General features: G+C 36.5%; 1 protein-coding gene across 2 annotated transcripts in view; it reads right to left on the bottom strand.

The window, feature by feature from the left end:
- The window catches only part of LOC126474952 (serine/threonine-protein kinase Nek8), a 321,061-nt gene that overhangs the window by 70,642 nt on the left and 226,373 nt on the right, over positions 1–24,046 (bottom strand). For both annotated transcript variants that reach the window (XM_050102469.1, XM_050102470.1), the window contains one exon: positions 245–337. In XM_050102469.1, the coding sequence (XP_049958426.1) occupies positions 245–337 (93 nt within the window). The remainder of the gene's footprint in view (positions 1–244; positions 338–24,046) is intronic.

Raw genomic sequence — 24,046 nt, 5'->3', positions numbered from 1 at the left:
GACATTTTTGTTTGAGATTCCTTTGGTTTCCATATCCAGTAGCCTACTAGCCATCGGAATCTTTTATTTTGTTCATTTTTAAAGTTAAGAGTTACAGTAAAGTATATAAAGCACATAACTAATCTTTTACAATGACAGACTGTCAGAGCATACAAATAATAATTTTAATCACAATTAATTTCCAGTGTTCAGTGATAAGTATACAAAGTATTTCCTACACATCTTTAATCCTAAAAGAACGTACCATGCCAGCAGGTGCAAAAAATCTTGTTCCCCAGAAGTACACAGCATTCTCACTGGTGCCTACCACGGTATATGTTGGACCACATTTGACAAACTGGAAAAGAGAATAAAACTCATAGCATTTCTTATGTTGATAATGTTTTGGGGGCTTCTATAAGCAGTAATTTATTTAAGTAAGAGACAATAATCAAGAAATGGCAGGTGGAATAATGAAACATTATACGTGAATGTGAAAGTATGTAGATAGAAACAAAACGAAACAAAGTGGAAAGCAAACAGAATTGAAAAACAGTTTGACAAAGAGCAGAGAACATTAAGGAAATGAATAATTTTGTAATTCTTTCAGTCAACCTGTCAGGCATGGAGGAGAATAAAATAATGGACCTAATTAACCATTATTTACTCATAAGGTTAGAAAATGTAATCATACAATCCAAAGTTAAGACATGTGACCATCCAGTCACAAAATTTCAGAGGTTGTTCAGAGATACCTTCTGAGTATTCTGGTGTTAGGAATTCACGGTTTCTTGTGGCTCATTATAAAGCAGTAATGTAATTATTATTTGTTCAGTTTGTGAACCTAATTACATTTGATTCTACAAAAATATTATCACAATAGTAAAAGAGCCTGTAATGTGCTATAACTGAAAGTACAGCAAAAAACACAATGTAATATCATCAAATACAAAAGCACTGTGAAGTTTCCATTACTCCAAGAACAGCTCAGCATGGTATCATTATGCTACTCTCCCATTCCATTCAATATATCCATGCTCAAGGTACAGACTAACTAACTCTTTATCAGTAAACCTGTCCATACATCTGTGTATCTCCATTAAAGTACAGCTAACACTGTGGAAAAAACAACCCTAAGGCAGAACTGAGCAACAATTAATTCAAGCTTGGGATATGAAGAGTAAAGTGAGCATTAAAGTTATCCACAGCAAGTACAAGGAGTGAATAGAGCTAGTTTGTTTCAAAACAAAATTTGCACTGTTGTCCAGATATTTTCAGTGCTATACAGATACAAGAATAAATGGAATTAAGAAATGAAACAATAGACAAATACCCTGTAGTGAGCCTCAGGAGATTATAGGTCCATTACACCAAAATACTCAGAAAATATCTCTGAATAAATTTATAAATTTTGTTGATGGAGTTCTCATTCACCCTGTAGATAAATGACATGTGGCAGGTAGACAAACATAAGTGGTTAGAAAATTTCTCTAGCTTTCAAGTTACAATAATGCTCATTTTCTAGTGTAAGTACATTCACCCCCACAACATTCCCTCCTCCTTTCTCTCTCTCTCTCTCCCTCTCTCTCAGTGGTCTCTAGCGACTTGTTACAGGATATTCGATTATAGTCCGATTTCTTACTCCCAATTATCTTTGGGTATGTATTGCACTAAAAGTATCTGCACAGTGGTGCAGATGTTAACGTTATGCACTGTGTGTTCTTGAACTGTAAATAGAGAAATACTACAGGATAACACCTTGTGGAGATGGGTGGTTTCTTTTCCTTATTTTTGTTTGCTGTCCTCATCCTGGAACTCCTTTTATTATAATACTGTTTCAAAATAAAGATATAAATTGGCACTGCAGTAACGTTTATCCTATATGGGTAAATGTAAAACCAAAGAGATTCATAAATAATTAAAGTTTTGATCCTCAACAAACGATTGAGTACAGACCACCAAATTTTGTCACATACAGTGACCAAGATAAGACATTGAACTGTTATTCATTAATTCATTGTGTTATATACATCCTATCCAGAAGGAGAACATTCAGGGACATTTAATGAGACAAAGTACGCACTGAATATAACAGAGGGAAACATTCCACATGGGAAAAATATATCTAAAAACAAAGATGATGTGATTTACCAAACGAAAGCACTGGCATGTCGATAGACGCACAAACAAACACAAACATACACACAAAATTCAAGCTTTCGCAACCAACGGTTGCTTCATCAGGAAAGAGGGAAGGAGAGGGAAAGACAAAAAGGTGTGGGTTTTAAGGGAGACTGTCTCCGCTCCCGGGATTGGAATGACTCCTTACCCTCTCCCTTAAAACACACATCCTTTTGTCTTTCCCTCTCCTTCCCTCTTTCCTGATGAAGCAACCGTTGGTTGCGAAACCTTGAATTTTGTGTGTATGTTTGTGCGTCTATCGACATGCCAGTGTTTTCGTTTGGTAAGTCACATCATTTTTGTTTTTAGATATATAAAGTACACACTGACGTTAACAAAAGACAAACAAGTCACTGCAACTGAATGAGCTGCATCCTTATTCGTACTGCTCTTTATATCCTATTGATAGCTTGATATTTATTTGATTAAACTGATATCTTTCAAGATAATCATTACCTATATTCATAAACACAGAGCCACATTTATTGTACATTATATTACCACATGACATTCAACTTTACTAAGGATATTACTACCAGTACCCATCATATAGTTAATGGAACATTTAATCGTAAATCTAAATATTCAGATAATTTTAAGAGAAAGTGGGAAATAAGGTGTGTTTTTTAATTACCCTTTTGAGTTATTTGATATTCACAGTGACTTAGAACCAGAGTAAATACCATAACATCGCTCAGAACCCTTTACAAGGAGGCAAAATCTAAATGAAAATTATTTTTCTCTCTTTCATTGTGATTGTGTAGACTGCAGTTCAGATAAAATGGATTTTTATTTTCAGCATTAAATATCAAAAGGAATAAACATACTACAAAGAGGTGCAAAAGTTGAGTTTTTAAAACAGATAACAGATTCTGCAATATGTACAGTAATTTACTTTATACAATATTCTGACTGAAGTACCGGCTTAAAATCTTCAAAAAACTGTAAATACTCAAGTTGCAGTTAATGAGGGGATAATAAAAAGAACTGGGGAGACAAGAAATTTGTGGCACAACTTGACTAAAAGAAGGGATCAGTTGACAGGACACATTCTAAAATATCAAGGGATCAGCAATTTAGTACTGGAGGGAAGTATGGGGAGTAAAAATCATAGAGGGAGACCAAGAGAAGAATACAGTAAGCAGATAGAGAAGGCAGTAGGTTTCAGCAGTTATTCACAGATGAAGAGGTTTGCACAAGATAGCAGGATAGATAGAGTAGCATGGAGAGCTGCATCAAACCAGTCTTTGGACTGAAAATCACAACAACACCAACATGTAGATTGAACCTAAAAATTGAGACACTGGTATAACAAAAAAGTGACAACTGATTAAATCCTATTGGACATCAACAAAATAACCATAAAAAAAGTGACTTTGACACATATTTCTTAAAAATGGGAAGATGAGAGATAAATTCAAGAAAATGCTTTTCCAATTTTAGTGTCTTCCATAACACTCATTAAAAAATTCACACCTGTTCATATTAATGGATGTACAGCATAATTTTCATGACTTCTATATGTTAAAACTGACAGTCATAAAAGCAATTTGGCATGTGTTGGAAACAAATAGCTAACCAGGGTCCTATCAACATGATCCTACGTCCCTGGTAGAATTTTCACAGTCGCCCTCCCACCCCCACCCCTCTTCATAAAGTTACTTTTCTGCAAATTTTCCTAATCACACTTAGCAATATTATAATTTTATAAGTAGCTTTAAAAAAATTTAGCATTATTGAAAAAATTTACACAAATGAACTATGCAGATAAAAAATATTGCAGCCAACAAATTAAATGTATTATTGTTGCAAACAAATTACATATCATGCAAACTTTCTAAAGAAAGTGGAAGTACAACAATACCTATACCTTACAATATTATCACAAAGAAAGTTGCAATTGACCATATAGTGGAGATACTGAGTTACAGATAGGCACAACAAGAAGATTATCACAAATAAGCTTTCAGCTAGCAAGGCCTCCATCAAAAATAGATGTATATGTATTTTTGACAAAGGCCTTGCTGGCCAATAGCTTATTTGTGACAGTCTTTCTGTTCTGGCTATCTGTGACTCAGCATCTCTGCTATATAGTGAGTGGTGACTTTCATTTTCATAATATTGTTACATTCCATCCTGGATTTTCCATTGTTTAATATATATATTTTATTGTTTATGAGCACTCTTTAGTACTTTGATTTTAATATGACATGTAATAAAGAGCAGGTTTAATTGTGACCATACCAGATATGCCACACTGCATCGCACAAAACCAAGAAAAGAGGTGTGGAGCATTACACAATATCCACATCACACAATATCCAATGTGGAAGGCAAACCATGCCACTCTGCCATTTTTGAACAACAGCAAACAACTTCTGTGCAGTGCTGGTCATCAAAGGGGAGTTTCTCACTACCAAGCCAGAACGAGGGGGTAATGTACTGACAGGAGTAGCAGGTACGTAAATTTATTTAACTTCTGTCTCAAAATGAGTGTCAAGTGGAATCATCAGAAATTAGGAAACTTAATAGACCTGTATTGAGAACAAATGGCACCGTAGAATCTGAAATATAATGATTACATAAAAAAATAAATGAAAACACAATGCTAACATATTCCTGGGTACAATGCTGTTCAGTACAATTCTGAAGCACCAGCTGCCTGCCAATTAACTCTGACCCCTACACTTCTATGTTCTCAAATCAGGTAGCCCAGTCACCCCTTCAAGAAAGATATGATGTGCTTCCCTATCAGTACTGTGACTCTTTTCCACAATCTGTTAACAATTTTATCTCGTAAGTTGTACTGCTAATAAAGGAAACTTGAGATTAAGAATATAATTTTTTCAGTGTATCATTATGAGCCATGCACACTTCAGGAACAATTACTGAGATGCTTCACTTGGATATTTTAAATAGATACATAAAACATTTACACAAATCCAAAAAACACACTGCTATTGCCATTTTCTCTTTCAAACATACTGCATTTCTAGAATTAGTTATTGTTTCTTTATTACTGCTTCAACTATGGGCATCCACAGAAATTTATAGAGGGGTGGCAAGATTATAACATAGCCATTTCTTACATAAATGAGTTGTTCAGTTCAGAAATGTGTCATGCAACAAGAACTAAATCTTGTACATGACACAAAAATCATCATATCCAGAGAACTGATGGTTATTCTTGATGAATGAATATTCTATAATGGATAAAAACTCAGTAGTCCTCACACTGGTGAGCAGGTTGGGGAATAGGAAATCCCCCTTGTGCATGCCTATGGTCTCAGTCAAACAGATCAATGTTCAAAGCCTGATGACATGCAATAAAAATATTGAGCTTACGATCAGTGTTTTGGGAGTCAACCGACATCTGACTGGTCTAATACAGCCTGCCACAAACTCCTCTCTTATGCAAACCTTTTCATCTCATAGTAGTACTCTCATTCTGCATCCTGTTATTTACTGGATGTGTTCCAATCTCTGTCTTTCCCTAGTTCCATCTAGTACTGCAGAGGCTATTCCCTGATGCATAACATACGTCCTATCATCCTGTTCCTACTTCCATATGTTTCTTTCTTCCCAGATTCTGCAGGGAACCACTTCTTTCCTTATCTTGCCAGTCCAACAAATTTTCAACATGATTCTGTAGCACCACATCTCAAACACTTTGATTCTCTTCTGTTCTGCCTTTCCAGCAGTCTGACATCAGTAATAAACTTCCCAACAAGAATTACATCCGAGTGCCAAACTATGATAGACAACATTTTTTTAGATGTAAATAGACATCAGAATTATATTGTCAGGCAGGTTATAAGTGGGCTTTCAGATCATGATGGACAAATTCTCACTATTTATGATGTTATTCTGTTCAAAAAAGAATTTCCTCGATGGAAATTCATAAGAGTAATTAATGAAGAGGCGAAAGGAACTTTCAACCACAGGTTGCAGCAAATGGATTGGTCTTTAGTTTATAGCCATGATGATGTTGATACTAAATTTAACTGTTTTATAAATGAATTCTGTGCTCTTTTTGAAGAAATATTTCCCAAGAAATGGGTCAGAAACAGTGCTTCCATTTCTGTAAGCAAGCCTTGGATTACAAAAGGTATAAAACAGTCATGTAAAACCAAAAGGGAAACTTACGCTTCAATAAGATTCTGTAAAGATGTAGAAAAATGGGAACACTATAGAATATACTGTAAAATTTTGAAGAAACTAATACAGAAATCAAAAGCCCTTTATTATGAGAAGAAAATAGATAATTCTAATAATAAAATAAAAGCAATTTGGAGCATTGTAAAAAAAGAAACAGGAAGAGATACAACAAGTAAAGAAGATATAAATAATATCAGATATGACGGTATCCTAGTAGATAACCCCAAAACGGTGGCTGAGATTTTGAATAAACACTTCCTATCAGTAACTCAACAGATTGGTTGCAAGCCCAATGTTGATGAAGCTGTAACTCTTTGTCAAGCCATATATTCGAACACAATTTCAGAAATGCACCTTAATCCTGTCACTGTAGAAGAAATTCAAAAAATCATCATGTCTCTAAAAAGTACGAATTCTGCAGGGGTTGATAATATATCTAGTAATTTATTGAAATATTCTTGTGTGTGGATAAGGGACATTCTCTGTCATATTTGCAATGCTTCCCTTCAGAAAGGTGTTGTTCCCAGTAGACTTAAGTATGCCATTGTGAAGCCCCTGTACAAAAAGGGCGATAAAGCTGAACTAACTAACTATCGACCTATCTCTTTGCTGACAGCTTTCTCCAAAATTCTAGAAAAGCTAATACATGTAAGAATTACTGATCGTCTCCTTAAGAATGGAGTTCTCAGCAAGAGCCAATTTGGCTTTCAAAATGGCCGTTCAACAGAAGGCGCAGTCTACTCACTTGCAAATGAAGTCCTAGAAACCCTTAATGAGAAAATGCTAGCACTTGGTGTCTTCTGTGATTTATCCAAAGCGTTTGACTGTGTTGATCACCAGATTCTCTTACAAAAAGCAAAATTAGCAGGAATAAGTGGTGTTGCAGGCAATTGGCTACAGTCGTACCTCCAAGACAGAAAACAAAAAGTTGTGTTGAATAGCTCGGGTGGAGTATATGACACTTCCTCAGATTCTGAATGGAGTTCCATTACATGTGGAGTGCCCCATAGCTCAATTCTTGGGCCACTATTATTCCTGATTTTTATAAATGATCTACCATCATGTACAAGCCTGCCGTGTAAATTTACATTATTTGCTGATGATACCACAATTTTTATGAGCAGTAGAACAGACAACAATCTTGAGGAACTCATTAATCACATACTCTCAGATATGGTTAATTGGTTCAAGGTGAATGGTCTCTCATTAAATTCCAGTAAGACCAGCTTTATTCAATTCTGTACAAAAACAGAAAAAGAGAGAGAGATAAGTGTGACATGTGGTAATCAACCAATAGTTAGAACAGAAACAACAAAATTCCTTGGAGTGCAAATTGACAAGAAAATGAACTGGTCTTCACATATTATTGATCTCTGTAAGAGGCTTAGCTCTGCTACCTATGCTTTACGGGTTGTCACTACGTGTGTTGAACCTAACACTGCAAAAGTGGCATATTATGGCTATTTTCATTGTCTCATTGAGTACGGAATTATTTTTTGGGGCAACCAGCCATTAGCAAGGAAAGTGTTCATTGCACAGAAGCGAGCTTTAAGAATTATGTGTGGATTGCGCCCAAGAGACTCTTGTAGAAATAGATTTCGTAATCTTAAAATATACACAACTACATGCCAATATATTTTTTCTCTCATGTGTTTTGTTTGTAAAAATATAGATATATTTCAACCAAACAGTAATTATCATGAGCATAACACACGGAGGAAGAATGACATACACAGTGAACTCAGAAATTTGAGCTTGGCACAAAAGGGTGTCCACTACACTGGAGCAAAACTCTTCAACACTCTTCCTCCCGGAATAAAGACAAAGATTCATAACAAGAGTGAGTTTAAGAAAGCACTAAAAATATTTCTGCTAGAAAAAGCTTTTTACAGTCTACATGAATTTTCACCTAAATAAATTGTAATATTTTAATATTATATAATGCAAGTTCACATAATGCCACTAAGAATTTTATTTAGCCTGAGCTCTGTATCTGTGTGTGCTCCGTATCTGTTTTCTGTAGTGTTTTAATGATTTTAAGAAAATATGCATTTTCTTTTTCTGTATTGCTGCCCAAAGAATTTACTGTATAAATTGTTATATAATTATTTACTCAAATTTCTGTATGTGCTATAAGATTATCAGATTGTATTTGTAAAAAACTGACTCGTTCCACATCCTTGTGTATCCAACACAGTTGGACCTATGGAACATGAAATAAATCAAATCAAAATCAAATCATGTTTCATGCCATGAGACCACCATTCCATGTCCTGAAACTTAAGCCATGGTTGGCTGCTTCAAGGTCACTCTGTCAGTGCCGTGTCTGACTGCTCCTCATTGTGCAGTTTCTCACACAGTGTACATCTACCTCTACATCTCCAACTACATCCATACTCTACAAGCTAATGTGAAGTCTGTGGCAGAGGATGTTTCTCACAGTACCCTATATTACATAATAGAGAATCAGGGAAATGACTTGTTAAATGCCACTGTGCAAGCTATAATTAGATTAACTTATCTTCACAACCACTTGTAATCTACCCCCTTGTTCTTTGTTGCTGACACTGTCCACTATGGTAAAGTCTTTCCTGAAGAATTGAAAGGAGTAAGATTTATGATAAACTTTTTATTTTACTTATCTTTTCTAAGTTGGCTTCAGTTCATCATTCCTAGGGGTCTGATTCTAGAAGCTGCAATTATCGTATTTTAGGTCCTCATTGCCAAATTGATCTACATAATTTTGAAGAATGTTGTTGCAGAATTTTCATTTTTGCGTTAATTTATTTTGTCACATTTTACTACATCACAGTCTTTTGAATTTTCAAATTAACTAAGCCTAAAATTCCATTGTTCACCCAAAATACAAAAATACCTCTGATCACATCAGAGGCATGCTTATTACTCTCTCACTCAGTGGAAATAACAATATTGCAAACAGTTTACAAGTTTTCTTGACAAATGAATCTCTATTAGTTTGAATAATTATTTGATAAATGAATCCAGAAGTAAAAATAATAAACAGTACTAGGTGGCATAATTTTAAGTGGGCCCATAATTCCATAATTTCAATTTTTTTTTTTTTTTTTTTTTTTTTCTAAAAGGAAAAAAAAATGTCATTTCAACTGTACGTTCAAAGCTAATACATATCAATTGTAACAATGAAAATAAAATAATTCCTTTTCATAAATTTTAGCTTGAAATATAACATATTGTTTGTAAAATTATATGAAACTTTTCAGAAAAACATCTGAGGTAATACTGACCTTTCCAAAATTCAAAAATATAACTGGTATCTACTACTACTGTTGAGGAAAAGTAATGCAAGAGGAGGATGTCCCTTTACACACTACAAGAGCTTTAGGCTATTGGAGTACATTCCTAGATTCCTCACTTAATACTAGCATTTGAAACTTTGTAAATAGGGTATCGAGAGATAGTTTTGTTGTAACTTCCCTGTATCCTACTACTGAAACCACAATAAACAGACGCTAATGTTGTGGGAACTATAAGTAATGATTTTTAAACAAGAATTTATCTCAACTATTTCTGGACTCAAAGCTATCTGAAACCAGAAGCAAAAGGATAATTATAACTGCTTCATGATGGTTAATATTAGGTTTAATAATTTTTGGAAATTAGTTCCTCTGCTTCATCTACCATAGTTTATAATTTTTTCATTGAAATAACACAACAAAGATCTAAAAGTGGTAGATTAATGTTTTATTGTATGATGTAACTGTGTAGATAAAAAAATCTACTCACCAAGCAGCTGCAGAAGAACACTCTTATAAAATGTATTGAAGTTTGCAAGTTTTCGGAGCCAATGGTGCCTTCTTCTGGCAGAAGGTTTGAAGAGGAAGGAAGGAGCCTTTCCTTCTCATCCTGTCAGATAAGTCTTCCCTGATCTGGGATTCTGCATAACTCTTATGAACTCCACCCCTTTTCCTAGACCTCATCAGTCCTTTTCCTGCACCCTTCTTCCTTCCTCTTCAACCTTTCGGCCAGAAGAAGGATGTACTGGCTCCGAAAGCTTGCAAACTTTAATACCTTTTATATGTGTGTTCTCTTACCACTGCTTGGCAAGTATAGTTTTTTTTAATCTATCAAATTACATCATATTTTCAGAAATTTATTATTGTCATTGATGAAGTAAATGCAGATAAAAATTGATGAAATATTACTTCAGAGTGAACAGACCTATGAATCCTGTTCAAGAAAAATTATGCCAATAATTTCGGGTTGAATCTTCATTTCTTAAGCAATTCTTGTCACATAATATTTAAAATAAACTGGAATATCTGTTAATTACATTCATTAAGTATCAGAAAAAGTGCTCTGAATAAATTTTTAGCTGTTGTTAGCACTTGCAATACTATAATCTATATTCAAAGGGTGTATCCAGACCTTCTTCTTTCTTGTTGTGAATAACACATTTTTGTATGAATGAGCCAACACAGTTTTTGCCTCATACACTGCAAGTAATCTGCTCAGCTACCAATTTTAACAGCCATAAGGTAAAAGTTCCTGGTGGGAAAATGAAATGCTGCATGACCAGCAAGCAGTGCTGTGCCAGCAGTGAGGCTGCAGTGGAAATGTAGCAAGACTACCTGTGAGCAGTAGGAAGTGATGTGCCAGTGGTTCAGCTGTACCATATATGTACCCTAGGTTTCTCACTAATCTCATTTCTGCTACTCCTCACTAGTTTTGTCTTTATTTGGTTTACTCTCAGTCCTTATTCTGATTAGTACTGTAATCTGGTCATTCTATTCAGTACAGCATGTCTTGTAAATCTTTCCATTTTCACTGAGGGTAGCAATGTCATAAAAGGAATCTTGTCATTGATATCCTACTCAGCACTATCAAAACATAAATCACTTAAAAGATTACATCCACCATACATCCTTCAATATTTCAGCACTGGTGTCATCCACTGATGATGTTTACTATGTTTTTCCCCTTTCAGCTCATGACAAACAACTATGAAAGCAATACTTGAAATTTTCAGAGTTTCGACCTTAATTTTTGTTGACATGCACCCATGAAAACTGGAACCATGCTGCACACCTATGAGCACTCTGCTCCATTATGTACAGTTTTGCACAAAGTTTTTCTCTATCTTTTTAAATGTATTTGAAAATAGCATCCCTCTGAAAAAATGTACAGTGAATATTAGTAGTAATTACAAGAAAAGGAAAACGAAGGAATGGTATACTCCACAGTTAGGGCAACTGAAAAATACTGTTATGCTGTATTCTAGTCTGTACAAAACCAGTAAATCAGAACTATATAAAGATCTGTATGCTAAAGCTAAATGCAAGTACAGGAAGGCAATAAATGAAGCAAAGAAACTGCATAACATAGTAAACATTGAAAAATCTAACAATAAATGCAAGAAGGCCTGGAGTGTAATAAACTCCATTGCACACACTAAACACAAAGAGGAAATTGCCATTACCCCAGAAGAATTTAATAAATATTGCATTCAGTCCATTGAAGAAATTAGTAGTTCAATAATCAAACCACCTGAAAATGCACTTAGTATTATGGACAGCTGCTTTGAAAAGCTTCCCCCAAGCACCTTCACTTTCACAGAAGTGAGCCCAAATAACATCCTAAAAATAGTGAAAAATTTCAAACCTTCAGTTAGTGTTGATTACTATGATATGTCATGTAATTTGTTGAAAGATGTTATTGATTGTGTGATTTATCCTTTAACCTTCTGTGTTAACAAATGCCTAGTTGAAAGTAAGTTTCCTGACATACTAAAAATTTCTAGAGTTGTGCCCATATACAAAAAAGGGGAAAAGAACTGTCCCGCTAGCTACAGACCTATATCCATGACCCCAGTTTTTTCAAAAATTTAGAAACGATTATGTATGAGCAAGTTAGTGCCTACTTGGGTAAACTAAATATAATTAGTGATAAACAGTTTGGATTTAAGAAAGGTAAATCCACAACAGATGCAATGGACTCCCTCGTAAAATTAGTCCTAGATGTGTTCGAGTCTAGGGACTATGCCCTGGCTACATTTTGTGACCTGAGCAGAGCCTTTGACTGTGTAGAGCATGACACTGTGCTGAATAAGCTAGTTTACTATGGTTTTGATGACAACAGTATAAATATGTTCAGGTATTTTCTAGAGAACTGTCAACAAGTTGTGTGCATTGGTAGGGAGAAATCAAATTTGGTTAATGTTAGGTACGGAGTGCCTCAAGGGTCGGTGTTTGGACCTTTACTGTTTATACTAATGATTAATGACCTGCCCTTATTCATAAAATCTCATACAATATTGTATGCTGATGACACAACTTTTCTACATAAAAGCTCTGATCTAGGTACACTAAAACACTAACCGAAAATACCCTTGCTCAGTCCTCATTACGGTTCAAAGTTAATGGCTTCTTTCTAAATGAAAAACAAAACCCAGACACTTTACTTTAGCCTCAGAGAGATTCCTAACTACCAGGAATTAGAAACTGTTAAATTTTTAGGTGTTACTATTGACAATAAATTGACGTGGGAACCACACATTAAAAATATATTGGCTAGGCTTTCAAGAGTGATTTATCTAATTAGAAACTTAAAATGACATGTTCCCAGTGACTATGTGAGATCAGCATATTTTGCCCTCTTCCAAAGCATCATCTCTCATGGAATTTTACTGTGGGGTAGTAGCTGTCATGTAAATGACATTTTACTTTTACAGAAGAAAGTAATAAGAATAATAACGGATTCTGATAAAACAGAACATTGTAAACCTCTGTTTATTAAATTGCAGTGTCCTACAGTAGTAAACATATTCATCTACAATGTTTTAATGTACATTAGAAACAACGTGTCTAATTTTGTGTTGAGAAGTGATATTCATAGCCATAATACTAGAAACAGAACATCTGTAGACGTACCATATCATAGATTATCAAAATCGCATAACTCTTACCTAGTTCTTGGACTAAGGATGTTTAATAGACTAAGTGCTGACTTTAAAGAACTGCCTGTAAATATCTTTAAAGCTAAATTATACGATCTACTAGTGAACAATCCGTTTTACTCCGTTGACGAATTCTTTGAAGATGAAAATACTGTATTCTAACGTGTACCTATTTTATGTATTTGTATTTGTATTTATTTATTTATCCTGTGGATCACATATTGTACAAAGTACACATGATATAGGACAAGTCATTTTTCTCAACAAATATGTAGTTTGGAGAAAAAAAATAGGCAATGGACTGCCATTTAAAAAAATGTACACAAAATAGTTCATTGATGAATATAGTAACTTCACGTACAGAGAATACAAACAATTTACATGGGGAACTAAGAAACATGTAGGCAATGTAGTGCTACTTTAAATTTACACAAATAATCACTGAGATTACAAAATAGTGAAAATGTCAATTGGAAACACAACAGAAACATGTAGGCAATGTAGTGCTACTTTAAATTTACACAAATAATCACTGAGATTACAGAATAGTGAAAATGTCAACTGGAAACACAACAGAAGGACAATTTCATTTAAAAACTACATTAAACATGAAATTAACATTGAGATTTCACAGACAATTAAGTTTTAATACTAATAGAATGTGTACTTGTACATTCAAAAAGCGAGTTAAAAAATTTGGGGAAGTGAAACTGAAACATAGTTGTGTATAGTAGAAATTAGGTTATTATTTTGCCTACAGAATGTTTTACTCTAATCACAGTATTTTACAAAGGAACTTTATAATTTTTCATTTCCAGGAATTCTTGTACTGAATAGAAACAGCGCTTTGTCAGAAATGCCTTTAGTTTATTTTTAAATATTGGATCTGGAGCAGTTTTTATTTGTTCTGGAATTTTATTGTGTAATACGACACCCAGATGAGTTTTATATTTTTGATATGATGATGTCCTTGAAAAAATTTGATGGATATTAGATTGCCCTCTGGTATAATGAGCATGTATATCATTGTTTTGGATTAATTTGCCTGTTCTTGAGAGGTATTCCCTGGTGAATAGGATTGTTTCTTGAATGAATAGGGATGGGATGCTTATAACATTAAGTTTTATAAATTGACATTCACAGGATTCCAGCTTTTTGAGGCCACAGATTATCCTCAGTGCTCTTTTTTGTAGTTTAAATATATTTGTGCTGTGAGTTGAATGTCCCCAAAAGATGATTCCATAGTGGAGCAATGAGTGGAACTGCGCATGGTATGCTTGCATTAGTGTGGATTTACTTGTAGTAGATTTTAGTATTCTTAGTCCATAGCACAATGATGAGAGTTTCTTTGATAAGTTGTTTATATGTGTGTCCCATTTTAAATTTTGTTGGACCCATAGACCCAAAAATTTTGTTGCATTTACATTTTCAATTTTATCATTATTTAACTTTACTTGGATAGTTTTTTGATTGGATGTGGGAATTAGATGGAAGTTGATACATACAGTTTTCCCACTATTAACAATTATGCCATTTTTGTTAAACCACTCAGAAAGTTTTTTCATAGAGTTATCAGATATTGTCTGAAGGGATTCAGGGCTAGATCCAGTCAACACTATGCTTGTATCATCAGAAAACAGGATAGTTTTTTGTGGGCTCATACATTCAACAAGATCATCTATGTAAATGAGGAAAAGTAATGGCTCTAGAACCAAATCACTTCGATATAGTAGTTTATGTAGAAATATATGCTCTTGACTTTGTCTATTGCTGCAATCAGCTGAACGACAATAAAATTATTATTATTATTATTATTATTATTATTATTATTATCTGCATCATATGTTTCTGTGGGGCACATTGCATTTGCTGTGGGCGTGACTCCATGGTCACATCATGAAAAGTCCAGTTTTGGTAAGACAAGCAACAAAGAAAAGAGGAAAGTGCTTTGTGTGCATGTGCTACATGAGTAGTGAGTTCTAGTGGCAGATCTTTAGCTCATTCTTCGTGTGGTTAGTGAGCACTGTTGGTAATTCAGGCTGTAGAATAAGCACCACGGGGAACTGTGACTATTTGTGGTATGCTGATAGTGGATGAGTGTGGATGAGTGCAGATAAGTGCCAGCAGTGTGCACTGAGACTGATCAAGACTCTACTCAGAATGAACACAGGTCGAAAAGAGACAACACTTTCCTTCACAATGCTAAAGACTTGACACATTAATGCATAGCCATCTCAGAAGATTAACAATTATCTTATTAGGAAGGAACACAAAACATGGTTATAACATTTGGTTTATCATTGCTAGGTGAACCAAGTTAATAAACCTAAACTGTATTAGTGTTTTGACAAATTTTTTTATGCTGCATAATGATTCAAAACTCAAAGTGCATAGTAACCATTAAAGCTTGATCAAATCAAAAAAGTACAAGTCAGATGGTACAATGACACCAGTTCACAATAAGGAGGTATCAGCTTATTGGTAGGCTACTATGCATTGTGCTTGACCTTAAACTACACCTGAACATCATACAAATGTTCAACACATACATGTGTTCTACAGAGGAGAAAAACTTCGACTGTCAGTTCCACTTCATTGTACATAATCACAAGGAATCACCCGTATTCCTCTCATTAATTCTGTGTTTGCTGATTGTCCAGAATATTGTGAACAAACTATAAATATATATGTAAGGTGAGGTACGATAGTGCAAGGAAAGATTGACAGATCAGTGAACCACTGAAGTCAAAACAACGCCGCAGGAGCAGACAGCATTCCCTCGGAATCACTGAGATCCTTTGGCAAGCCAGCCATGATAAAACTATTCCACTTCATTTGTAAGATGTATGGGACATGTGAAATACCCACGCACTTCAAAATTAATGTAGTAATTCCAGTTCCAAAGCATGTGCTGACCATTGTGAAAAATACCAAATTATCAGTTTAATAAATCATGGTTGCACAAAACTAATATGAATTTTTGTACAGATGAATGGAAAAACTGGTAGAGACCAAACTCATGGAAGACAATACTGACTCTTTGACTTATCTTAGAAGACAGGTTAAGGAAAGGCAAACATTTGAATATGCCATTTGTACTTGTAGATTTAGAGAAAGCATGTGAGAATGTCGACTGTGCTACATTCTTTGAAATTCTGAAGGTGGCAGAGTTAAAATAAATGGAGCAAAAGGTTATTCTTAACTTGTCTAGAAACCAGACTGCAGTTATAAGAGTCAAAGAACATGAAAGGGAAGCAATAGCTGACAAGTGGGTGAGACAGCTTGTAGTCTATCCCTGATGTTATTCAATCTGTACCTTGAACAAACTGTAAGGGGAACAAAGGAGAAACTAGAAAACAGAATAAAAGTTCAGGAAGGAGAACTAAAAACTGTGACACTGTAATTTTGTCTGAGATGGCAAACAACTTGGAAGAACTGTTGAACAGAATGGATTGTGTCTTGTAAAGAGATTATAAGATGAACACCAAATAAAGTAAAAGAAAGGTAATGAAACAAAGTTGAATTGAATCGGGCAGTGCTGAGGGAATTAGACTGAGAAATAAAAAGCTAAAAGTAGATAAGAAGTATTTTTATCTGGGCAACTAAATAACTGATGATATTAAAGTAGAGAGAAATGAAATTGCGTCTGGTAATAGCAATAAAAACATTCCTGAAAAAAGAAAGACATAGCAAGCACGTACAGGCATCAGCCATCCACTGCACTCAAGCCATGCTGAAGACAGAGAAATGGAGGCTCCATAAGGTGAACAAAGGTGTGTAGTGTGTTTCCTGACAGCGGAAAGAGTGTGTGAAACTGAAATTCATCAAAAAATGGCACAAGCATGTGAAGATCACTGTATGTCTGTTATGAGTGTCAAGGTATGGCACAAGGAATTCAAGAAATGATCGATGTTGTTGGCTGATGGTGCATGATCTGGAACTTCACACCACATTACTGATACCATTGTCTAGGTAGATGCCCTCATTGTTGAAGCCTGGTGAACTATGTTGGCAGCCATTGCCCCAGAGGTTTGATTTAGTGTCAGAACTGCAATGGAAATACAATGTTTCCCTTACATTTGTGCCATTTTTCAATGATCTTGCATTCCCACACTCGTTCTGGTGTAAGGAAATGCCCTACACTCATGTGCTATTTTTTGGAGCCTCCATTTATCTGTTTTCATCACTACTGAGTGCAGCGGACAGTCGACACATGCATGTACTTGCTCTGTCACTATGTGGGTGTGGGCTCATGCCCCTCTAGCAGCAAGTTTGGGGCCACAGCACTCTTATAGGGACCACGTCTCCTACCCATGCAGTGGCACTATGATCCCTTCAGTGGTTTTTATTTTACGTCCTCTAGTTCATTTGTTTTTGAATGACTCTAATAGTTATTCATCCTGGGATCATCTTATTCTGAAACAGGATTAGTCATCGCATACACTGAAAACAAATAACTCAAAAATATACCTACACACACAATATTTAAGTATGATTTTATGAGGATAGGACAGGTGCTTCGTCATGGTCATCATGAAAGAACCATCTTGACATTTACTTGACATGATTTATGAAACCCACAGGAAACTGACTCAGGATGGCTGGACATAGCAAACTCCATCCCCACATATGCAAGGTGTGTGCCTTAATAACTGCGCTACCTCATCTTCTTGGCCACTATTGTATAATGTTCTTTTATTTACATACAATTTGCTCCAGATAACTTATAGCATGAAACGCAGTTATGTTCTTCATTGCTGCACACATTAAGGGCACCCACTGGTGACTCCTGACCTATCAACTCCTGATATTCCCCTTGCACTAATTCCTGTCTGTTTGTAAAACTGATTCCAGACCTGTACATGTCTTCATGTCCTCCCCTCCACCTACCTGAAAAACGGGGTCAGCATCCACCCGTGATGAGAGAGAAGACTGCCATACACTATAGATAGAGGTCTACATGAATGCAAATATCCATGGATATATGCAGTAATTGTTATCTTGCAGAAAAAAGCATGTGGACATCTGTGGGTCGTCTGTAGACATCCACAATAATACATAACAACTGCTTTGTAGTTAAAAATTGAAAGCTAATATCAATTTTATTCTATGCTTTTGTCACACTGCATTATCAGGGCTCAATGAACAAGACTAGGTGAATTGGTGCCACAGGTGTCGACTCCAAGGGGCTTAAGGGGGCCCAAGACCCCTCAAAAATTTAAGAAAATTATTAGTTATATTATGTTTTGTAAAATCACAAAATTATGTTGGAATTTTTTATTTTCCATGTTTGACGATATTACGTTTTAAACTCAGTACTCAGTAACAAGTTAAAACAAATAATTATTACAGTAGTAAGCAGGTTAACTGAAAATGAGTGGTGTGAATCATGATAGCGTTACACACTTAGAATTTGTCCCACTGCACGAACGTTTGGGTAAAGTCTGGGGCCAGTGGGCCAGCGTGGCTAAATAAAGCCCACCCTGCTGTCACAGTCATTCAGTGTGGATGGTTTTGTTCAGTGCATGCTGAAGACGAGTTTAGTGTTCCGACTTTAGTGTCTAGTGGACTATTTTATATGACTATATTTTATTCATTTACTTTAGTCTCTTGGTGTATTGTGAATTAAGTTTGCAATGGATAAATTTGTTACCAAAAAGGTGCACTTGGAAGTTGATGATGCTGCAAGTCAGCCTCCAACAATTATTGTGTCGTCAATTGCTTCGTCGTTTTCAGGCAAGAACCATTCACAGCAAAACCTGGACAATCCAGTAAGGGAAGATCATTTCAGAAGTCTTGGTTGATCAAATATACATGGCTATAATATGAAGCATCTACCAAAAAAGGTTCTTGCAAAACCTGCAAAGAGGCAGATGCTAAAAATCTATTACAATTTCCTGCAAAAAAAGAAGATGCATTTACTTCCTTAGGATTTTCTAACTGGAAAAAGGCTTTAGAAAAATTCTGTCTTCATGAAAATACATTTACGCATAAAGAAGGTGTTCTGAAACTAAATTCCATCACTAACCAAAGTGTGACCTCCAAATTGAATGAACATTAGATAGTGATATGAAGAAAGGCCATTTAGCTCTTGAGACAATTTTTACTACCGTGCAATTTCTATGCCGACAAGGACTAGCAATTAGAGGGCACAAAGATGTAAACTCAATTTTTTTTTTATTGTTGGAACTCTGAAAGAATGACATACCTGAGTTTAAAGATTGGTTAGGCCATTCGGGGTGTAAGTGGACATCCCATGATATTCAAAAAACGATCATTGATCTACTAGGAAAGTCTGTGTTCAGAAAGGTATTGGCTTCAATCAAGAAGACTGAACATTTTTCTATTATGGTTTACGAAACAAGTGATTCTTCGATTCATGAACAAATGTTTCGTATTCGTACTGTCGATGATTGCTTAATCATCAATAAAGAATTTATTGGCTTATACGAGACCTCCAACACTGAATCACAAACTCAGTTTAGTATTTTAAAAGATGTTTTTGCTCTTCTTGATTTGTCAATGGATGACTTAAGAAGACAGTGCTATGATGGTGCTTCAAATATGAGAGATAAGTTCAAAGGACTGAAAAAGTTAGTTTTGGATATACAACTAAAAGCACATTATGTGCACGGCACTGCTCACAGTTTAGACTTGGCAGTTGTAGACAGTCTCAGCCTTCTTATGTCTATGATGGATATTATGGCTTTAGCCAACGACTTAGTAAACAGCCTAAGGAAATCCAACAAAACGATGGGACTTTTCAGAAGCATATGCTGTGAGAGCACCAATGAACAAGCTGGTCTACGGCCCCTTTCGATGGACTATGCGAGCTTCTAGTATCTTGAGAATACTGAAAAACTTTGAAGAACTTCTAGAGCTTTTTGGAAAATTTTCTGCAGAGGACAAATGTGCAGGCTACTTTGAGTCAATGTTACAATTCAAGACTTATTTCTTTTTACATCTTTATTGCCATGCAATGAACCCAGTAGAGGACGTCAATGAAAAAATTCGATGCCGTCAACTAAGCGTTGCTGATCTGGAAAAAATATATGGGGGCTTGATTTGTATACTGAATGGAAGGCATGATAGTTTTGAAGACTATTGGGAATTGTGTTTAAAAGAAAAACCTTCCCAAGTTGATGATTCTTTGCTTCCTTGGGATCAAAGTATACCAAAGAAGTAGGAAAACAATGAAACCAGCTCACCACACACTTTCAAAACCCCAAAGGAATACTACAAAGATATTTACATTGAAGTTTGTCAAATGGTGCAATCTTGCATTACTGAGCAGTTTGCTTCAACTGGACACACACAGGTCACTGCAGTTGAACAAGAGTGCCTGCTTTTAGTAAACAGAAGGTAAACAAATTTGGAAAAATCAACTGAGTTTTTAAAAAATTACCTAGACATTGAGAGACTGTGCTTACACTTGAATATGTTAGCTGATATTCTTAATAAAAGACAACTGATCTTAAAAACATGTTTGATATAAGAAAGTACATTACACAAGAGCCTGCAGTTGGAGAAATGTTATGTGAAGTAGTGAAGTGCATTAAGATTCTCCAAGTAGTTCAATGATGACAACAACAGCATAACAGTCATTTAGTGCACTTAGATGTCTGAAGTCATATCTCCAACCAACAATGGGACAGAAGCGATTGAACAACTTGGCTGTTCTTCATGTCCACCGAGATGTTTTGGATGAATTGGATATCTGACCAGTTACCGTATTTACTCGAATCTAAGCCGCACTTTTTTTCCCAGTTTTTGTAATCCAAAAAACCGCCTGTGGCTTAGAATCGAGTGCAAAGTAAGCGGAAGTTCTGAAAAATGTTGGTAGGTGCCACCACAACTAAGTTCTGCCGTTGAATATATGTAGCGCTACACAGGCATGCTTTGCAGTCACAAAGATAAATACGGGCGCCAAAACCTCTGCATCAGTAAATAAATTTTAAAAAAAGGTGGAAGATGAGCTTTTTTCTCCGCCCCGAGTTTCGATCACTGCATTTTCATACATTATCCAATGAAGTAAATACAAATTCCGTATTGTTCATCTTTGAATGTAGCATCATTTCAATGTACTACGAAAATCCAACTGGCAAGACTGTTTGGGATGTTTGTCAATATGACCCACTCTACATTCTGAATTTTCTCCTACCTGTGAGAAGAGATGGTTTGTAATAGGAACTTTTATGTATTGTGAATCACATGCAGTACTCTCTTCACCATAAGGATAATACAAATATAAACATTTTGCCATGTACTGTTTCGTGTTTCCTGCTATCTCATTTTAATCCTGTCTGCCTAATAAACTACGAAACTAGAGTGAGACAACAGCAAACGCGGAAGAATGTACATATCATGTCATGTTTATATTCGTATTATTCTTATGCCTAATAGTGGTACAGTCAGAAATGAAGCGCGGCAATTGACTAGATTTTTAAATCTTAAGATGACTAATTTCTGTGCAGAATGTAATGTACTAAAGAGGCGTCTGCAAAGATTTTCAAACGGAGAAAAATTTTCGCTAAACTCTCGTTCAGAACATCTTCTATCATATGCAATCTATTATTTGGTTCTTGTTGATCATTATCAAAGAAAGCACCAGTGTAAGTAACAACAAATAGCAGTCTCTTGCCATTGTTTCGCTAATGAGACGATTCCTCTCTTTTGTTTTTTAATTGTAAGCGGCGGTAGCGTGCACAAAAGCAAGCCATGCCGCGAGTGGCGACAGGTCGTAAACACACACATTATCAGAAGGTGACAAACAATGCATCACACAGTACAGTAATGCATTTGCAGCTTAGAGTGACGTAAACACCTATAACAAAGAGAACGGCACTTATTAGATCAAAGAAAAATAAGCAATCGATTCAAACCAGATGAAGCACGTGAAAAAGGAAGGGTACCCGTATAAATACGGACGGAGCAACTGACGCATAGCAATGGCTACCTGGTAAAGCTTAACTGCTATGACTCGAACCAAACTACTGTAGCTGTATCGTCATTCATTTGACCTAAATTGTGTCTCATATTACAATGGACCAACTTTGTTTCGATTTGGAGGTGCGGCCTAAAACTTTTCTCTCCCCCTTGAATTTCGAGTCTCAAATTTCAGGTGCGGCTTAGATTCGGGAAAATTTTTTTCCTTGATTTCGAGTCTCATTTTTCAGGTTTGACTTCATATTAAGTAATCCAGTCAGACGGCCAACATTTGCACCTTTCTAAAGACACTCTATCCCTAATAATGGCATTTAGAGCAATACTAAAAATCTTTATAAAATGGAGAATTAAATACATACATAATGTTAAATTTTCTGTTTCGAAATATTAGTACTAGTTTAGTACTAATTTATTATATTACTATAGTACTGTATTAGTTATTTTCAAATACTTAGATATTTTTAGGGTGCAAGACCCAATTACAACCCACTATTTACATACTTTTTGACTGAAAGTGGTTAGGCATACTGTATTAATTATTTTAACTGTATTAAAGCACTCACTTTGAGATATTGTTTTTACACTCCTGGAAATTGAAATAAGAACACCATGAATTCATTGTCCCAGGAAGGGGAAACTTTATTGACACATTCCTGGGGTCAGATACATCACATGATCACACTGACAGAACCACAGGCACATAGACACAGGCAACAGAGCATGCACAATGTCGGCACTAGTACAGTGTATATCCACCTTTCGCAGCAATGCAGCCTGCTATTCTCCCATGGAGACGATCGTAGAGATGCTGGATGTAGTCCTGTGGAACGGCTTGCCATGCCATTTCCACCTGGCACCTCAGTTGGACCAGCGTTCGTGCTGGACGTGCAGACCGCGTGATCCAGTCCCAAACATGCTCAATGGGGGACAGATCCGGAGATCTTGCTGGCCAGGGTAGTTGACTTACACCTTCTAGAGCACGTTGGGTGGCACGGGTTACATGCGGACGTGCATTGTCCTGTTGGAACAGCAAGTTCCCTTGCCGGTCTAGGAATAGTAGAACGATGGGTTCGATGACGGTTTGGATGTACCGTGCACTATTCAGTGTCCACTCGACGATCACCAGTGGTGTACGGCCAGTGTAGGAGATCGCTCCCCACACCATGATGCCGGGTGTTGGCCCTGTGTGCCTCGGTCGTATGCAGTCCTAATTGTGGCGCTCACCTGCACGGCGCCAAACACGCATACGACCATCATTGGCACCAAGGCAGAAGCGACTCTCATCGCTGAAGACGACACGTCTCCATTCGTCCCTCCATTCACGCCTGTCGCGACACCACTGGAGGCGGGCTGCACGATGTTGGAGCGGAAGACGGCCTAACGGTGTGCGGGACCGTAGCCCAGCTTCATGGAGACGGTTGCGAATGGTCCTCGCCGATACCCCAGGAGCAACAGTGTCCCTAATTTGCTGGGAAGTGGCGGTGCGGTCCCCTACGGCACTGCGTAGGATCCTATGGTCTTGGCGTGCATCCGTGCGTCGCTGCGGTCTGGTCCCAGGTCGACGGGCACGTGCACCTTCCGCCGACCACTGGCGACAACATCGATGTACTGTGGAGACCTCACGCCCCACGTGTTGAGCAATTCGCCGGTACGTCCACCCGGCCTCCCGCATGCCCACTATACGCCCTCGCTCAAAGTCCGTCAACTGCACATACGGTTCACGTCCACGCTGTCGCGGCATGCTACCAGTGATAAAGACTGCGATGGAGCTCCGTATGCCATGGCAAACTGGCTGACACTGACGGCGGCAGTGCACAAATGCTGCGCAGCCAGCGCCATTCGACGGCC

The sequence above is a fragment of the Schistocerca serialis genome, chromosome 4, assembly GCF_023864345.2.
Source record: "Schistocerca serialis cubense isolate TAMUIC-IGC-003099 chromosome 4, iqSchSeri2.2, whole genome shotgun sequence".
Classification (NCBI taxonomy): domain Eukaryota; kingdom Metazoa; phylum Arthropoda; class Insecta; order Orthoptera; family Acrididae; genus Schistocerca; species Schistocerca serialis.
This window is presented reverse-complemented; position numbering and strand designations above follow the sequence as displayed.